General features: G+C 40.5%; 1 protein-coding gene across 3 annotated transcripts in view; it reads left to right on the top strand.

The window, feature by feature from the left end:
- FKBP15 (FKBP prolyl isomerase family member 15) overlaps window positions 1-17,598 on the top strand; it is a 99,199-nt gene that overhangs the window by 22,541 nt on the left and 59,060 nt on the right. For all 3 annotated transcript variants that reach the window (XM_043988609.1, XM_043988611.1, XM_043988610.1), the window contains exons 7-9: window positions 8,507-8,656; window positions 12,442-12,510; window positions 14,088-14,231. In XM_043988609.1, coding sequence (XP_043844544.1) covers window positions 8,507-8,656; window positions 12,442-12,510; window positions 14,088-14,231 — 363 coding nt within the window. The remainder of the gene's footprint in view (window positions 1-8,506; window positions 8,657-12,441; window positions 12,511-14,087; window positions 14,232-17,598) is intronic.

The raw sequence follows: 17,598 nt of genomic DNA, 5'->3' as shown, positions 1-17,598 counted from the left end.
TTTGTTCTGGGGTCATCTACTGACCAGGGAACAGGCCAGGCAGGTGAAGGAACCGATCCTCCTTAAATCATACCACCTGGGACTTCTGAAGCTTGGGATACTGCAGCCTGGAAACAGTGCCCCACTTTAAGGAGCTAAAAGTCAAGTACAAGAAAGGCAAGATGAGCAAAGAGAAAAAGGTGAGGACCATAGAAAGTTTCTTCAGTAACAAGGGAAGATCGAGGTGCACCCTCAGGAGGAAGATGTCACATCAGAGCCCTTATATCTAAAAGCTTCCAAGAAAAATATGAATTGGTCTCAGGCCATAGAGGTGCTCAAAAAGGGACTTTGAAGATAAAGTTAGAGAGGTAGAGGAAAAAATGGAAAGAGAGTAATGAGGGCGATGCAGGAAAGACATGAGAAAAAAGTCACAGTTTGAAAAGCCAAATGGAAAAGCTCTCTGATGAAAAATAATTGCCTGAGAATGGGATTGAACAAATGGAAGCCAGTGACTTTATGAGAAACCAAGACACAATAAAGCAAATCCAAATGAATAAAAAAATAGAGTACAATGTGAAATATCTTCTGGGAAAAACTGCTGACCTGGAAAATAGGTCCAGGAGAGATCATTTGAAAATTATTGGTCTACCTGAAAACCATGATCAAGGAAAGAGCTTAGACATCATCTTCCAAGATGTTCTCAGGGAAAATTGCCCTGGAATTCTAGAAGCAGAAGCTAAAATAGAAATTGAAAGAATCTACCTATCACCTCCAGAAAGAGATCTCAAAAGGAAAACTCCTAGGAATATTCCAGTTTGGTGGAAGATGGACTCCAGTGGGGAGAGCCTTGAGGCAGGAAGAACAACCATGCCTGCATGAATAAAATAGAGAAAGAGGAGATCAGTGAATTGGGCATGCAACTAAAAAAGCTAGAAAAAGAACAAATTAAAAATCCCCGATTAAACACCAAATTAGAAATTCTGAAACTTAAAGGAGAAAATAATAAAACTATAGAATTGATAAATACAACAACAAAATAGATAAACCTTTGGTTAATTTGATTAAAAAAAAAAAGAAAGAAAGAAGGGGGCAGCTAGGTGACACAGTGAATAAAACACCAGCCTTGGATTCAGGAAGACCTGAGTTCAAATCTGGCCTCAGACACTTGATACTTACTAGCTGTGTGACCTTGGGCAAGTGACTTAACCCTCATTGACCCACAGCCCCCCCCAAAAAGAAAACCAAATTACCAGCATCAAAAATGAAAAGGGTAAACTCACCAATAATTAGAAGCTGTTTTTCCCAACTATATGCCAATATATTTGATAATCTAAATGAAATGGATGAATATTTACAAAAATATAAATTGCCCAGATTAACAGAAGAGGAAATAAAATCCTTTAAAAAGCCCGTTTTAGAAAAAGAAATTGAATAAGCCATTAATGAAAATATCTCCAGGGCCATATGAGTTTACAAACAATTTCTACCAAACATTTAAAGAACAATTCCAATACTATACAAACTATTTGGAAAAATAGGTGAAGAAGAAATCCTACCAAATTCCTTTAATGAGAAAAATTATGGTGCTGATACCTAAACCAGGAAGAGCAAAAGCAGAAAGAAAATTATAGACCAACCTCCCTAATGAATATTGATGCAAAAATTCTAAATAGAATATTAGCAGAGATTACAGCAATTTATCACCAGGATAATACACTGTGACCAGGTAGGATTTATACCAGGAATGCAGGGCTGGTTCAATATTAGGAAAACTATCAACATAATCAACCACAACAGTAACAAAAATAACCCAAATCATAAGATTATCTCAATAGATGCAGAGAAAGCTTTTGACAAATTACAGCACCCAATCCTATTAGAAACACTAGAGAGCAGGACAAGGAGGGGGGATTGAGGCAAGATGGCGGAGAAAAGACATTTAACCCACAGGGCTCCAGATACAATCACCCCCAAAATAGCAATAAAAGAACCCTTGGGGCAGAAAAACACACAAAAATACGGGGCTGAGAGTTTTCCTCCAGCTATAGATAGATATCAGGGGGCTGAATAAAGCCTAACCACGCAATTGGGTCAACACACCAGACACCCATGGGAGGAATTTGCCCCAGTGCCTCCGAATCAGCTGCAGCACCGCTGTCTTCTGGAACCGTGTGTGCAATTGGACTGAATGGCTAGTGCAGGGGTACCAGTGGATTGGGGGTAAGGATTAAACTGTCCCACCCCAGCGGGCAACCAGGAAGAAATTCCTGAGCGGCGGGAGACCCAGGTGGGGGAGGGGAGCAGGGGAGCAGTCTTATTGAAAGCTGAGAACCACACCACAGTAAGCTTTGCTGGTTGGGTTGCTTAGTAAAGTAGGCCTGAGGTTATCTCCAGACCTGAGAACAGGCCAGGTGAGATTAAAGCCTGCCCCCCCCCCCAAAACACCTGGGACCCTCTGAAGTTGAGAACAGGAGTGGAGCTGAGAAGCAGGCCCCTCCCTCCCCCTCCCCCAGTGGAGAGTTTAAAATCAAATGAAAGCAAGGCCAAGCAGGCTGAGAAGAAGCCCAGCCATCCCTTGGGCCCTGCTGTAGCTTGAACAGTGTGTCCTAGAAGCAGCACCACACTTTAAGAAGGAGTTAAAAGCCAAGAAATAGTAAGCCAGGATGAGTAGGCAGAGAAAGCAGAAGACCATCAAAAACTTCTTTGTGGGTAAGGTAGACCACAATACAGCCTCAGAAAAGATAATAACAGGGTCAAAACTCCAACATCCAAAGCTTCCAAGAAAAATACGACCTGGGGGGCAGCTAGATGTCGCAGTGGATAGAGCACCTGCCCTGGAGTCAGGAGTACCTGAGTTCAAATCCAGCCTCAGACACTTAACATTTACTAGCTGTGTGACCCTGGGCAAGTCACTTAACCCCAATTGCCTCACTAAAAAAAAAAAGAAAAGAAAAATACGACCTGGTCTCGGACCATGGAAGCTCTCAAAAGGGACTTTGAAGAGAAAGTAGGAGAAATAGAAAGAAGATGTAGAGAAAAGGAGGAAAGAATAGAAAGGGAAATGAGAGCGATGCAGGAGAGTCATGAGAAAAAAGTCAACAGTTTGAAAAGCCAAATGGAAAAGGAGATTAAAAAACTGTCTGATGAAAATAACCGCCTAAGAATTAGGATTGAACAAATGGAAGCTAGTGACCTTATGAGAAACCAAGACACAGTAAAGCAAATCCAATTGAATGAAAAAATAGAGGGCAATATGAAATATCTCCTTGGAAAAACAGCTGACCTAGAAAATAAATCTAGGAGAGATAATTTGAAAATCATTGGCCTACCTGAAAACCATGACCAAAACAAAAGCTTAGACACCATCCTCCAAGAGATTGTGAGGGAAAATTGCCCTGATATTCTAGAAGCAGAAGCTAAAATAGAAATTGAAAGAATCCACCGATCACCTCCTGAAAGAGATCCCTAAAGGAAAACCTCTAGGAATATTATAGCCAAATTCCAGAACACCCAGGTCAAGGAGAAAAGACTGCAAGCAGCTAGAAAAAAGGAATTCAAATACTGTGGAACTCCAATAAGGATAAAGCAAGATCTAGCAGCTTCTACATTAAAGGACCGAAGGGCATGGAATATGATATTCCAGAGGGCAAAGGAACTGGGACTTCAGCCAAAAATCATGTACCCAGCAAAACTGAGTATAATTTTTCAGAGGCAAAAATGGGATTTCAATGAGAAAGAGGTGTTTCAAGCATTTGTGATGAAAAGACCTGAACTGAATAGAAAACTTGACTTTCAAATACAAGATCCTGGAGAAGCATAAAAAGGTAAACAGGAAAAAGACTTCATGAGGGATATTAAAAGATCAAACGGTTTACATTCCTACATGGGAAGATGATACTTTGAAATCATAAGAATTATCTCAGTAAGAAATTCACAGAAGACAGGGTTGAACTGAATATAAAGGGATGATATCTGTAAAGCATTTATGTTTTGTTCTTTGTAGGGCAGAAGGCGTGCGGTGTCTTATGTCTGGGGCTGGATTTGGGCTTGGGCTTGGGGCCTCCTGGGTCCAGGGCTGGTGCTTTGTCCACAGTGCCACCTAACTAATCCATGATGACATCATTAAAATAGGGTTGAGGTGTAGGAGGAATAAACTGGGGGAGGGAGAAGGGGAGATATGGTCTGGGGAGAGGTTCACATGAAGGAAACAAGAAGAAAGCTTATGGAGGAGAGTAGAAGAGGGGGAAGGAGCTGGGGAGTGAGTGAACCTTAATATCATCAGAATTTGCTCAAAGAAGGACTAACATACATCCTCAAGTAGGTATAGTAATATATTTTTGCCTGGGGGGGGGAAGGGAAGGAGGAAAGGGCAGATTAGGGGAGAGAGTAGTAAAAAGCAAAACACTTTCAAGGAAGATGAAGATGTTCTGCATTACTGCACCAGTATGACATACTGAATTGCTTGATCTCATAGGGAGAGTTGAGGAGGGAGGGAGGAAGAAAAATTTAGAACACAGATTTAGCTCAGGGACCCTAATCTCATTGGAGTGGGCTCATGGAGGGAATAGCTTTCATACCCAATTGGGAGGAGCAATCTATTTAACCCTGCAGGAAAATAGGAGGGGAAGGAAGGGTGAAAAAAGGGAGTGCAGAGTGAGGGAGAGGATAGTCAGAAGTAAAACACCTCTAAGGAAGAACAGGTAAAAAGAAGATAGAGTAAATGTCATGGGAAGGGAGTGGGATGGAGGGAAATAATTATAGTGATTGATTATAATGGCAAAACATAAGGTACCTATTTTGCTGGGCTTTTATGAAGAAAATTCTCTGTCAAGCTTAAGGTACTATATAAAGGTTATGATGAACAAGAGACTATCAGAAAAACCTGGAAAGACCTACATGAACTGAAGCAGAGTGAAATGTACTGTTGTATACAAAATAATAGCAATAGTGGGGGATGATCTGCTGGGAAGCATATGGTTATTTTCAGCAAGGCAATGATCCAATATAACCCTGAAAGACTTATGAAGATTGCAGCCCATCTGCAGAGAAAGAACTGATAGTATCTGAAAACAGATGGAAACACATTTAAATTTTTTTTTTCATTTCCTCTTTGACAATCCCTTAATCTGAAGTTTTGGTTTTTTTGACTGTTTTCTCTCACAACTAGCTAATATGGGAATTTTTCCATGACTACTCATGTGTAACTTATTTTGAATTGCTTGAGTTCTTGTGGGTAGGGGGTGGGAATGGAGGGGGGAAGAGAAGTTGGAACACAAAGTTTTTTAAAAATTGATGTTAAAATTTTGTTTTTACATATATTTTGGAAAATAATATTCTATTCAGAAAAAAAACACACTAGAGAGCATAGGAATAAATGGAGCTTTCCTTAAGATGATAAACAGTATTTGGGGGGGCGGGGCAGTTGGGGTTAAGTGACTTGCCCAGGGTCACACAGCTAGTAAGTGTTAAGTGTCTGAGGCTGGATTTGAACTCAGGTACTCCTGACTCCAGGGCCGGTGCTCTATCCACTGCGCCACCTAGCCGCCCCAACAGTATCTATCTTAAACCATCAATAAGCATTATATGCAATGGGGATAAGTTAGAGGCATTCCCAGTAAGATCAGGGGTGAAATAAGGATGTCCATTATTACCCCTATTATTCAATATTGTACTAGAAATGTTAGCCTTAGCAATAAGGGAAGAAAAGGAAACTGAATGAATTAAAATAGGCAAGGAAGCAAGGAAGAAACAAAACTATCACTCTTTGCAGATGATATGATGTCATACTTAGAGAATCTTAAAGAATCAACTAAGAAAAACTACTTGAAACAATTAACAACTTAAGTAAAGTTGCTGGATATAAAAAAACTCACAAATCATCAGCATTTCTATATATGACAAAGTCCAGCAGCAAGAGATAGAGAAATTCCATTTAAAATAACTGTAAACAATATAAAATATTTGGGAGTCTATCTGCCAAGGCAAACCCAGGAACTATATGAACACAGTTACAAAACAATTTTCACATCAATAAAATCAGATCTAAACAAATGAAAAAATATAAATTGTTCATGGTTAGGCCATGCTAATATGATAAAAATGACAATTCTACATAATTTATTCAATGCTATACCAATCAAACTACTAAAAATGATTTTATAGCTAGAAAAAATAACAAAATTCATATGGAAAAACAAAAAGTCAAGAATGTTAAAGGAATTAATGAAAAAATGCATAGGAAGGTGGTCTAGTTGTACCAAATCGAAAATTATATTATAAAGTAGCCACCATGAAAACTATTTGGTACTGGCTAAAAAATAGAGAGGTGGATCAGTGGAATAGGTTAGGCACACAAAACAGCAGCACATGAATATAGCAATCTCTTGTTTGATAAACTCAAAGACTCTAGTGTCCAGGATAAGAACTCACTATTTTACAAAAACTGCTGGAGAAACTGGAAAATAGTATGGCAGAAACTAGGCATAGACCAACATCTTACATCATTAAAACAAAGTAAAGTCAAAATGGGTACAAGATCTAGACATATAGGGTGATACCATAGGCAAATTAGAAAAGGAAGGAATAGTTTACTTGTCAGATCTATGGAAGGGGAAAGAATTTATGACCAAAAATGAGATAGAGAACATTATGTAATGGAGAGTAGATTGTTTTGACTAAATTAAATTAAAAGGTTTCTGCACAAACAAAATCAGTGCAAGCAAGATTAGAAGGAAAACAGAAAGCGGGGAAACAATTTTTACAGAGTGTTTCCAATAAAGGCTTCATTTATAGAATATATAGAGAACTGAATCAAATATATAAGAATACAAGTCATTCCCCAATAGAGCAATGGTGAAACGATATGAATAGGCAGTTTTCAGATGAGGAAATTAAAGCTATCTATAGCCATATGAAAAAATGTTATCAATCAGTACTGGTTAGAGAATTGCAAAAAAGACAGTGCCAAAAGACTTATGATGGAAAATGCCCTCCACATCCAGAAAAAGAATTGTAGAATCTTAATGCAGATTGAAGCATACTATTTTCATTTTTGTTGTTGCTTTTTTATTATTGTTCTTGTTTATTCTTGTGGTTTTTTTTCCTTTTTGTTCTGATCCTTACAACATGACTAATGTGGAAATATGTTTAACATGATTGTAATGTATAACCTATATCAGATTGCTTGCTGGCCTCGGGAGGGGAGAGGGAAGGGAGGGTGGGAGAAAAATTTGCACCTCAAAAAAATATCTATGTGTGATTGGAAAAAAATTTTAAAGAAATTAAAAAAAAATTTTAAAGACTTATGTGAACTGATAGAAATTGAAGTAAGCCAGAATTAGAACAATTTATACAGTGACAGCAGTATTGTCAAGATTTTGAAAGATTTAGTAATGCACGAAACACCATGATCAACCACAATTTCAGTGACTCATGATCAACATGCTATCTACCTTCAAAAAGAGAACTGGAGCAGCTAGATGGCGCAGTGGATAGAGCACCGGCCCTGGATTCAGGAGTACCTGAGTTCAAATCCGGCCTCAGACACTTAACACTTACTAGCTGTGTGACCCTGGGCAAGTCACTTAACCCCAATTGCCTTACTAAAAAAACAAAACAAAACAAAAAGGAGCTGATGGAGCCAGCTAACTGGCCCTGAAGTTGGGAGGGCCTGAGTTCAAACCTCAGATACTTACTAGCTATGAGACCGTGGGCAAGTCACTTAGCCCCAATTGCTTTAAACATCCAGCTCCATCTCCAGTTGTCCTGATCTATATCTTGCCACTGGACCCACATCACTCTGATGTCATGGTCCAAAGAAACAATCCAATAATTAAAAAACAGAAAACTCTGGCATCTCCAACATTAAAAGATCAAAGGGCTTGGAATATGATATTCTGGAGGGCAAAGGAACTTTAATTACAGAGAGTTGATAGACTCAGAGTGCAGATTGAAGTATATTTTCTTCTATTTTTTTCTTTTCCTTGGGATTTTAAAATTTTATTTTAAAACGGTTAATGTAGACATTTGTTTTGCATGACTATACATATCTGTAATGGGTTCTCATTTTCTTGCTTACTCGAAGGGTAGGGAGAGAATTTGGAACTAAAGAAAATGAAATTGAATTTTTTTAAAAAATCATGTATCAGTGGAAGGATTTAAGTTCTGAGTATATAGGCACTTTTACCAAAGTCCCCCCAGCCCACTGCCCCCAAGAAACACTAGGTTAACTTAAGAGAGGACTTCTCTTCCACTCCCACACTTTCATGGATCTCTTATTATGGTTAGAATTATCTGATAACTATAGCTGTAGCATAGTACCTTGCACATAGTAGACAATGTTCAATTTAATGCCAGTGGAAAGGATCCTTCAGTGGAGGTCAGGGAGATTTTACTCTATTTTGGCTTTTGCTGACTTTTTGGTTGCTCTGAGGTTTTTATTTGTTTTCTTGATAAAAGCAATTGTTGGTGGGAAATAAGCATTAATTCAATGCCAAATATGTGCCCATTTTTGGTTTCCTTTTTGTAGATATGCATTGCCAAATGTAACAGCGTATCCTCCTTGGAAGTTGTAATGATCCAGGATCTTACTATAGGAGAAGGTCCAGGTGTTGAAGTTGGTGATTCTTTGGAAGTGGCCTATACAGGCTGGCTCTTCCAGAATCATGGACTAGGCCAGGTAAGAAAAATTTTTCATATGTTGTTGATGGCAGATCAGAAAACTCTTGGTTTTCAAAATTATCAAAATATGGGAGTGTTACCATCATCTTTGTATTTGTTTTTAAGCATGTGTTAATGAAATGCTGAATTAAATAGGCCTAGTGCAGACAACAGAGAAGATGGCAATAAATTACTCATACATTACTTTGCTTAATCTTTATTCCACATAAGAAAAGGTGATTGAGCCACCCACCTATGATTCATCAATTGAATATTAGTTTCTTTATGCATACTTTACTCTATATTTGTTGATAAAATTGCAGATTCTTAGAGACAGAAGGGTCTCAGAGGTCCTCTGACTCAGCTTCAGGTGGTATTAACAGTACTAGTATCCAGATCATAATAATAATTCTCTTGTACTATGTATTGGCCAGACCACATCTGAAGAATTGGGTCCAGCTCTAGGTGCCACATTCTAAGAGGAACATTTCCACATAGAGTGCAAATGGGAGGGCAGTGAGGTTGGTGAGTCTGAAAACCATAAGGAATAACTAAAGGGGTGAGCCTGGTTACCGAGGAAACGGGAAGAGGAAAGGGAAATATGGCCACCATTTAAAAATCTTTGAAGTGCTGATATGGAGAAAACTTCTGCAGGTAAGACTTCAGAGGCCAGGCTAGGGCTAATGGATTTGGCTTTACATTGGCATGTGGAGGGGGCAGCTAGGTGGCACAGTGGATAAAGCACTGGCTCTGGATTCAGGAGGACCTGAATTTAAATCTGGCCTCAGACATTTGTCACTTACTAACTGTGTGACCTTGGGCAAGTCACTTAACCCTCATTGCCCTGCCAAAAAAAAATTAGGCATGTGGAATTCGGTGCTGAATGATTTTCTATTTTATGTTTGTTTACTAGTCAAATAAGATCTGAATACTGTAACATTGTTTTCTATATAAAAAAGTATGTTCCTTTTATAGTCTCATTAAAAGTGCATTTTTTGGAGCAGCTAGGTGGTGCAGTGGATAGAGTACTGGCTCTGGAGTCAGGAGGACCTGAGTTCAAATTCAGCCTCAAACACTTGACACTTACTAGCTGTGTGACCCTGGGCAAGTCACTTAACCCCATTGCCTCACCCCACCCCACCCCCCCAAAAAAAAAACAAAACAAAAAAAGTGCAACACTTATTGGGCAGTTAGGTGGTACAGTGGATAGAGCATAGGCCCTGGAGTCAGGAGAACCTAAGTTTATATTATCGTACATCTGTGGAAACTGTGGGCATCAAGTCCATCCTCCTCACAGCTGCCAAAGTCACTTCCCTAAAATGCAGTTCTGACCATGTCATTCCCTTATTCAATAAACTGGAGTGGCTGGAAAGGAAGACTAGGGCCAGTTAAAAAAGGCTTCAAATGCCAAACAGAAGAGTTAATATCTGATCTTAGAGGCAACTGGAATCTTTTAAATCACTCCTCTTCATAAGCTTTCCAGTCCAGCCAAACAGGCCTCCTTACAGTGTTCCACATGTGGCACTTTATCTCCGGTGTTCAGGCCCTTGCACTGGCTGTGCCCCATGCCTAGAGTGTCCTCCTTTCATACCTTTTATTCTTAGAAATGTTCTTTTCCTTTAAGGAGCACTTATGTGTCTTCTACAGAAATATTTCCTGGTCCCTCAACTGCCAGTGTCTTCCCCACAAAAAAATCAGCTTGTATTTATTTTGTATATAGTTTGATGAGGGCAGCCTTGAGGCTGGGAAGACCCAGGTAGGTACATGTCCTGCCTCTGACACATACTTGCTTTGTGTGCCTGGACAAGTCATTTAACCTCTTGATGCTCTAGGCACTTCTCTAGGACTGCAGGTTTCAGAGAAGGTGCCAGTCTGCCTTGGTAGGAAGTTTTCTCACATGAGAGCTCCCTATACTAGTGGAGTCACAAACCTAGGCCTTATCCAGCAGTGTGAATACACAGATGTTTGCTCATGTGTCTTCTCTGATACAATGTGAGGTCCTGAAGAGCAGAGGCCTTTCTCTTTCTGTCTTTGTGTCCGGGTGAATGGTGCAGCACCTGGAGCATAAACACTCACTGATTGATTGGTGGAGTCTGATCTCCCAGAAAGCTTTTTAAAAGAAATGTTTTTCATTGAAAGGAAGAATATGCTGTGTACCAGAAGTACCCTGAATTACAGAGTTTGACTGGCCATCAAAAAGTGACTTGCCCAGGGTCACACAGCTAGTAAGTGTTAAGTGTCTGAGGCTGGATTTGAACTCAGGTCTTCCTGAATCCAGGGCTGGTGCTTTATCCACTGCACCATCTAGCTGCCCTATATTCTCATTTTTTAGAAAAATGTATATAACACTTCATAACTTGTGGATGAAATTTTGAAGAGTTGGCAAGACAGAGAGGAACAAAATGTTTTGCTTGCATTCCAAAGATAGAGTCCCTGGTCTAAACTACTGTCAAATTTTGTTTCTGTACCTGTCCTCCTATGAAAAATAAAACAACAAACCAACAGATCAGAGAACTGCTAGGGGAAAACATAGTACCAGTTTATTTGTCCCAAGAACAAGCTGGCATGAATCATGCAGAGACCCTTTCCAAAGAAGGAATTTGAAGACTCCCTCTTTCTGAGGGTATATAAGGTTTCTTTATTCACTGGTTATAGGGTGTTATCAGTTTCATTAGCATGATACAAATCAACCAACCTAAAAGGAAAAACTATGACAAGAATGAACTTAATGCAAATCAGTTTAACAATTTCAGTTTTAACTAGTATGTAAGAAATACCAATCAGTTTGATTGTTGGATTTAACCAAAACACTATGATAAGATTATAATTCCAAAAAAAGGGTTTGGCTAGGAGAAGCATGTCCAGAAGGTTTTACAAGATAGGGATTTACTATTCTGGGGAAAGAAGTCAGCAGAAAGGGACTTATCTGCTAGTTATCTGGGTTCAGTTTGGAGTTCAAAGGACATTTTGCTCCTATTAATCCAGGGTTTCATAAAAAATCCTTTTGGATAATAAGCCAGCTCAAGCAAATCCAGATGGTCCATACATTCATCATAACATGACTTTCTTAAATAAACGATGGTGTGGACATTTATTTAATAAGCCATTGACTCCTCCACTCATTCATCACCCCATTTTTGCTGTAAGCAGCTCTTGGGCAGACTCTTTTTCCTGACTCCCCTAGTGCCTAGTAGTGTGCTCTCCATTTTGAGTGCTAATTCTGACCCAAGATGCTGACCTAGCCCTTCTGTAGCAGCAGAGTTTAGCAAAAACATGGGTTGTAGATTTATGGTTTATCAACTGAAAACGTAAAAATCAGGGTCATGAAGTTGTCAGCAGGAGAGAGAGAAAAAAAAGAGGATTTAGAAAAATGAAAAATAACAGGTGACCACATTCAAATGACATTGTTCACAGAAGTCAAGTGGTACAGCTTTGGCCTTATATCCACTGGTGTACTGATTTCAATTTATGAGATCCTGACTTTCCTCCTGACCACCCAAAGCTAAACTATCTCTCCTTGCAGAGATTGCCTCCAGCACTTCTCTGGCCAGTGTGATTTACTGCCTTGTGTTGTTAGTTACAGTCTCATATAATGCCTCTTAGAGATCAGACACTCCTTGAATGTTTTCTTTTATGTCTGATCATATATGCTCCCCTCCCACACATACAGCTTTTAAGATAGTGCCTTTCACTCTCTAGGTTAAAGAAGTGTTTGTCAATTGATGTAGACGATGTTTTTAAAATTAAGTTTAGCTTTTTTCAGTTACGGTTTGGGACTTTATTGAATGATTCTTTCACATTTAGGTATTTGACTCTTCTGTTAACAAGGATAAACTGCTTCGATTAAAGCTGGGATCAGGAAAAGTCATTAAGGTAGAGTATTGAATCAGACTGAAACAGTTTTAAAGCTGGCAGGACATCCCTCCTCCCCATTTGACATATAGAAATACTGAGGCATAGTCAGGTAACTTGTCCAAAGTCACACAGTGATCAAATGGCAAAACAGGGCTAAGAACCCAGGTCTTCTGGACTCCCAGTCCAGAGCCTTTTGTACTTTTGCCACCCACACTGCTTATTTCTCTTTTTGAATCTGTGAACTGCTATGGGGCTAATTTTAGAAGCTTACTTCTGATTTCCAATCTTTGGCATATTTTTGACTATCTTAAAAGGCTTGTTAGGAAATTAGAAGGGGAAAAAAAAAATCTGTGAATTACTACATGCATTTTCTTAAATATTACCTTTAAGGTAATATACAGAAAAGAAAACTTACACTCTTCACCTCTCCTGCTTTTTTCCTTTCTCCTCTGGTTCTATGAAACCCTTCTTGACCAAATCCTCACAGATCACTGCTGAATTCTTGCTCCCCATTGTTCTCTCTTTTTCTTCCTTTTCATCAGAGGCATATAGTTCTTCCTAATGAAGAAAGGCCTGATTTTAACAGTGGACATTATGTTTACTAGATCTATTGTTAGAAAGTGTGTGCGTGCACATGTTTACGTGCCACAATAAAAAAGTCTGGAAATTATTAGTTTAGATACTACATTCTGAGGCACATCAATGACTCAGATGGCTTTTGGAGATCTCCTCTGGTCCTATGAGTGTTGATGCTCCTGGCTCTGGTACTCTGCTGCTACTCCTGACTATCCATCACACACACACCCCTACCCCATAACCATCCATTGCCGAGGCCTAACAATTCCCCTTATAACATCTTTTGAATACACCCCTTCTCTCCTCTGACAGTGCTGCTGCCTTGATGCACTAAGGCCCTCATCACCTCTTGCCTGGATTATTCCATTAGCTTGCTGGTGGGTCTGCTTTCCACAATTCTTTCCTCTACTCAGAAACCAATGTAACTTTTCTAAAGTGCAGGTCCAACCATGTCATCCCAGTAAATACCAATGGCGCCCTGTCACCTCTAGAGTCAAATATGAAATTCTCTTTTTTAGTGTTCAGATAACCTGCCCCCACCCCAACCTTTCCAGTCTTTTTCTGCTATACCACTTTCTCCCTCTGTGTCTCTTTGATCCCAGGACACTGGCCTCCTCACTGTTCCTGGAACAAGACACTCTATCTCCCAACTCTGGATAATTTCCCTAGCTGCCTCCTATCCCTGAAACACTCTTCCTTCTCACCTCCTCCTCCCCCCAGCTTCTCTGACATCCTTAAAGTCCCATATTAAATCCCACCTTCTCCAGGAAACCTTTGCCAAACTCTCTTAATCTCCTGTCTTTCCTCTTTGGATTATTTCCAGTTTATTTTGTACATAGTCTTTTGTGTATTGTCTTTCTCCTTAGACTGTGAGCCCCTTGAGGGCAGAGACTGTCTTTGGCCTTTCTTTTTATCCCCAGAATTTATCACATCAGGCACTTAATCATTGTTTATTGACTAATTATTGTTAAGACAATTCATCTGAACTAATCTTTAATCTTGTGTTCTGATCTCTGCAGGGTTGGGAGGATGGAATGCTCAGAATGAGGAAAGGAGGGAAAAGGCTTCTCATTATTCCTCCATCATGTGCTTATGGCTCTGAAGGTATAAGTGGACATATCCCATCAGACTCGACCCTGGTATTTGAGGTGGAAGTCAGAAGGGTGAGTGAAACACTAATTGATGTGGTCTGGATGGGCTTTCATTTCCTCTGCTATAGTCAGTTAACATGCATTTAGTAGGCAACTACTACATGCTAAACACTACTCTAGGTGATAGAGATACAAGTACAAAGAATGAAACACTCCCTACTCTCAAGAAAACTACATTCTTTCCTTTCTTCCTTTTTTCTTTATCGGTAATCGGGGTTAAGTAACTTACCCAGGGTCATAGCTAGTAAGTATAGCTGCCCCAAGGAGCTTACATCCCAATGGGGAAAGCAACAAAGATATATAAAGATATATACAGCATAAAAATAAAGTGAATAGGGGCAGCTAGGTGGCGAAGTGGATAGAGCACCGGCCCTGGAATCAGAAGGACCTGAGTTCAAATCCGGCCTCAGACACTTAACACTTACTAGCTGTATGACCTTGGGCAAGTCACTTAACCCCAATTGCCTCACTTTAAAAAAAAAGTGAATAAATACTAATATTTACAAAGTAGTTTGAGAGGGAGAGCACATATCTGGAAAGGTTTCTTGCAGGTGAGGGTGTTTGAGATGCTTCTTAAAGGAAGAGAGGGACATTGCAAGGATGGAATGTGTCCATAGGATTGGAGAGTAGCCATGGCCAATGCAAAGACACAGAGAGCAGAGATATGGTGTCATGCATGAGGAACAGAGAGAAAGCCAGCTTGGCTAGATGATTGTGTGGGAAGCAGAATGTCCAGTAAGATTGGACAGATGAATTAGAGCCAGGTTGTGAAAGACTTCAAAAGCCAAGCTGAGGACTTTGTATTTTTTCCTGGAGACAATAGGGAGTCACTGCAGATGTTTGCCTAGTGTAGTCACATGGTCAGATTTGTACCCATGGAAATTATTTTGGCACCATTTTGTAGGTTGGACTGAAGTGGGGAGAAATTTGAGGTGAAGAGACCAAATAGAAACCTGTTGTAATAATCTCACCAGGAAGCCCCGCACCTTGGTGATAGCTCTGTGAGCAGAGAGGAGGTTGTAATAGTACAAATGCCAAAACTTGGCAACTGATTGGATGTATGGGGTGAGGGAGAGTGAGGAAACAAAGCCAATGCCAAAGTTAGGAACCTGGGAGACTGGAAGATGATTCCTTCAAAACACACACACACACACACACACACACACACACACACACACACACACACACACACAATTCGGGAGAAGGAAAAGTTTAGGAGGAAAGAAAATGAATTCACTTTTAGACTTGGTAAGTTTGAGATGTCTTTGCCACTTGGTGTGGGACTGAAGCTCAAAGGAGAGACTCGGGCTAGATATATAGACTCTGAGTCATCTACATAGAGACAACAGTTAAATCTAAGGAAGCTGATGACGTAACTAAGTGTGTAGGGGAAGAATAAAGAAGACCTCCTACTGTGTAGGAACATTTACAGTATGGGCATGGGATGTAGATGATGGGCCAGCAGAGGAGAATGAGAAAGAACAATCAGACAGAAGGAGAATCAGGGGAGGAGAGTGGCTAGGAGGAGAGGGTTGTCAGCAGTGTTAAATGCAGAGGCAGGTTGAGGATGGTGAGAGCTGAGAAAAAACCATCTAATTTGTCCATTAAGAGATCATTGCAGGGCAGCTAGGTGGCGCAGTAGATAAAGCACAGGCCCTGGATTCAATAGGACCTGAGTTCAAATCTGGCCTCAGACACTTGACACTAGCTGTGTGACCTTGGGCAAGTCACTTAACCCCCTTGCCCCACAAAAATTAAAAAAGTCTAAAAACAAAGAGATCATTGGTATTGTGGGAGAGAGCAGTTTCAGTTCATTGATGAAGCTGGAAGACAGATTGCAGAGGATTGAGAAGTAGTGAGATGAGAGGAAGCACAGCAAGTATCAGACAACAGGAATGTATTAAATACTATTTTCTAGGAATTATGCTAAGTACTGAGATTACAAAGAAAGGCAAAAACATGGTCCACGTCTTCAAGGAGCTCAAATTCTGATGGAGGAAAAAAGATGCAAGCAACTATATTTAGAATAGCTGGAAGTTAATCTCAGAAGGAAGGTACTGACAGTGGAGAGGATGAGGGAAGATTCCTAAAGAATGTGGGACTCAAGCTGAGTCTGGATAAAAGCCAGGGAACCCACAAGTCAGAAGTGAAGAAGGAGAGCATGACAGACCTGGGGGACAACCAGAGAAGGCAGTTAGGAGATGGAGCATCAGGTACGACGGGCCGCAAAAGGTGACTTTTGCCAGATTGTAAAATAAAGTATAAGAATACTAGAAAGGGGCAAGGTTATGAAATGCACATGAGGTGATAAGAGCCTGCACTGCCATGTGAGTGGACAGGTGACATAGGGAGATGTCATGGAGATAAAAATGACGAGCCTTGGCAGCAGATTGGATATATAGAGTGAGTGCAAGAGAGGAATCAGGCATGGCACTGAAGTTGCAAACCTGGGCTACCTGGGAGGGTGTTAGTGCCCTCAACAGTAATAGGCAAGTTGCGAGGAGAGAGAAGTTAAGGCAGAGATAGTGGAGAAAGCATCTGGGTGGTATGCAAAAAGGAGAGAAAAGGCTCTCATCAAGTGGGCTCACTTTTCTCAGAGAGGTAAGAAGTGGTGCTATGGGAGGCTTGAGGAAAGATGAAAAGGTTGGGAAGAGCGCTTGTGTTGAGTCGGAGAACAGATTGATGAGGGAAGTGTAAAATGATCACCTTGCCACAGGAAAGGTCTTGTTAGTTGAGACTTGTAACATCCATTAGGAGTGGGCCTAGCCAGCTCTAATCATCAGCATGTGCATAGGAGCAAAGGTGGCAGGTGACAGGAAGAGGACCAGGGACAGGGATTGGACTTCAGAAGGTAATGTGGAGCAGCTGCTCCTCCACTTAAAATGTAATTGGGAAAGGTTTTGGGGTTTTTTTGCAGGACAGTGAGGGTTAAGTGACTTGCCTAGGGTCACACAGCTAGTAAGTGTCAAGTGTCTGAAGTCAGATTTGAACTCAGGTTCTTCTGAATCCAGGGCCAGTGCTTTATCCACTGTGCCACCTAGCTGCCCCCGGGAAATGTTTTTAAAATAAAAATGCAATACAACATGGACAATATTAATTTGTAGTGTTTACGATGGGGCCCATGGGCACCTGAATTGATCCACCAGAGCATCAAGTTAGAGAAGGGAAAATAGTATGGGGGATGAAGGAGTGACAGTCCAGGAAGGAATCAAAGGGTGGAGGAGCAGGAGGTCCTAATGAGTATGCTTGAAAAAGGGAGAAGTGATAAGGGGCAGTGGCTTGAGGGCAAGGCAGAGTCTAATGCATATCTTCAAAGAATGGGGGCCCTTTCCCTCTCCTGCTGCTTGAGGAGCCCGCAGCCACCAAGAATGACACTGTA

This window comes from Dromiciops gliroides, chromosome 2, assembly GCF_019393635.1.
Source record: "Dromiciops gliroides isolate mDroGli1 chromosome 2, mDroGli1.pri, whole genome shotgun sequence".
In the NCBI taxonomy this organism is placed as follows: domain Eukaryota; kingdom Metazoa; phylum Chordata; class Mammalia; order Microbiotheria; family Microbiotheriidae; genus Dromiciops; species Dromiciops gliroides.
This window is presented reverse-complemented; position numbering and strand designations above follow the sequence as displayed.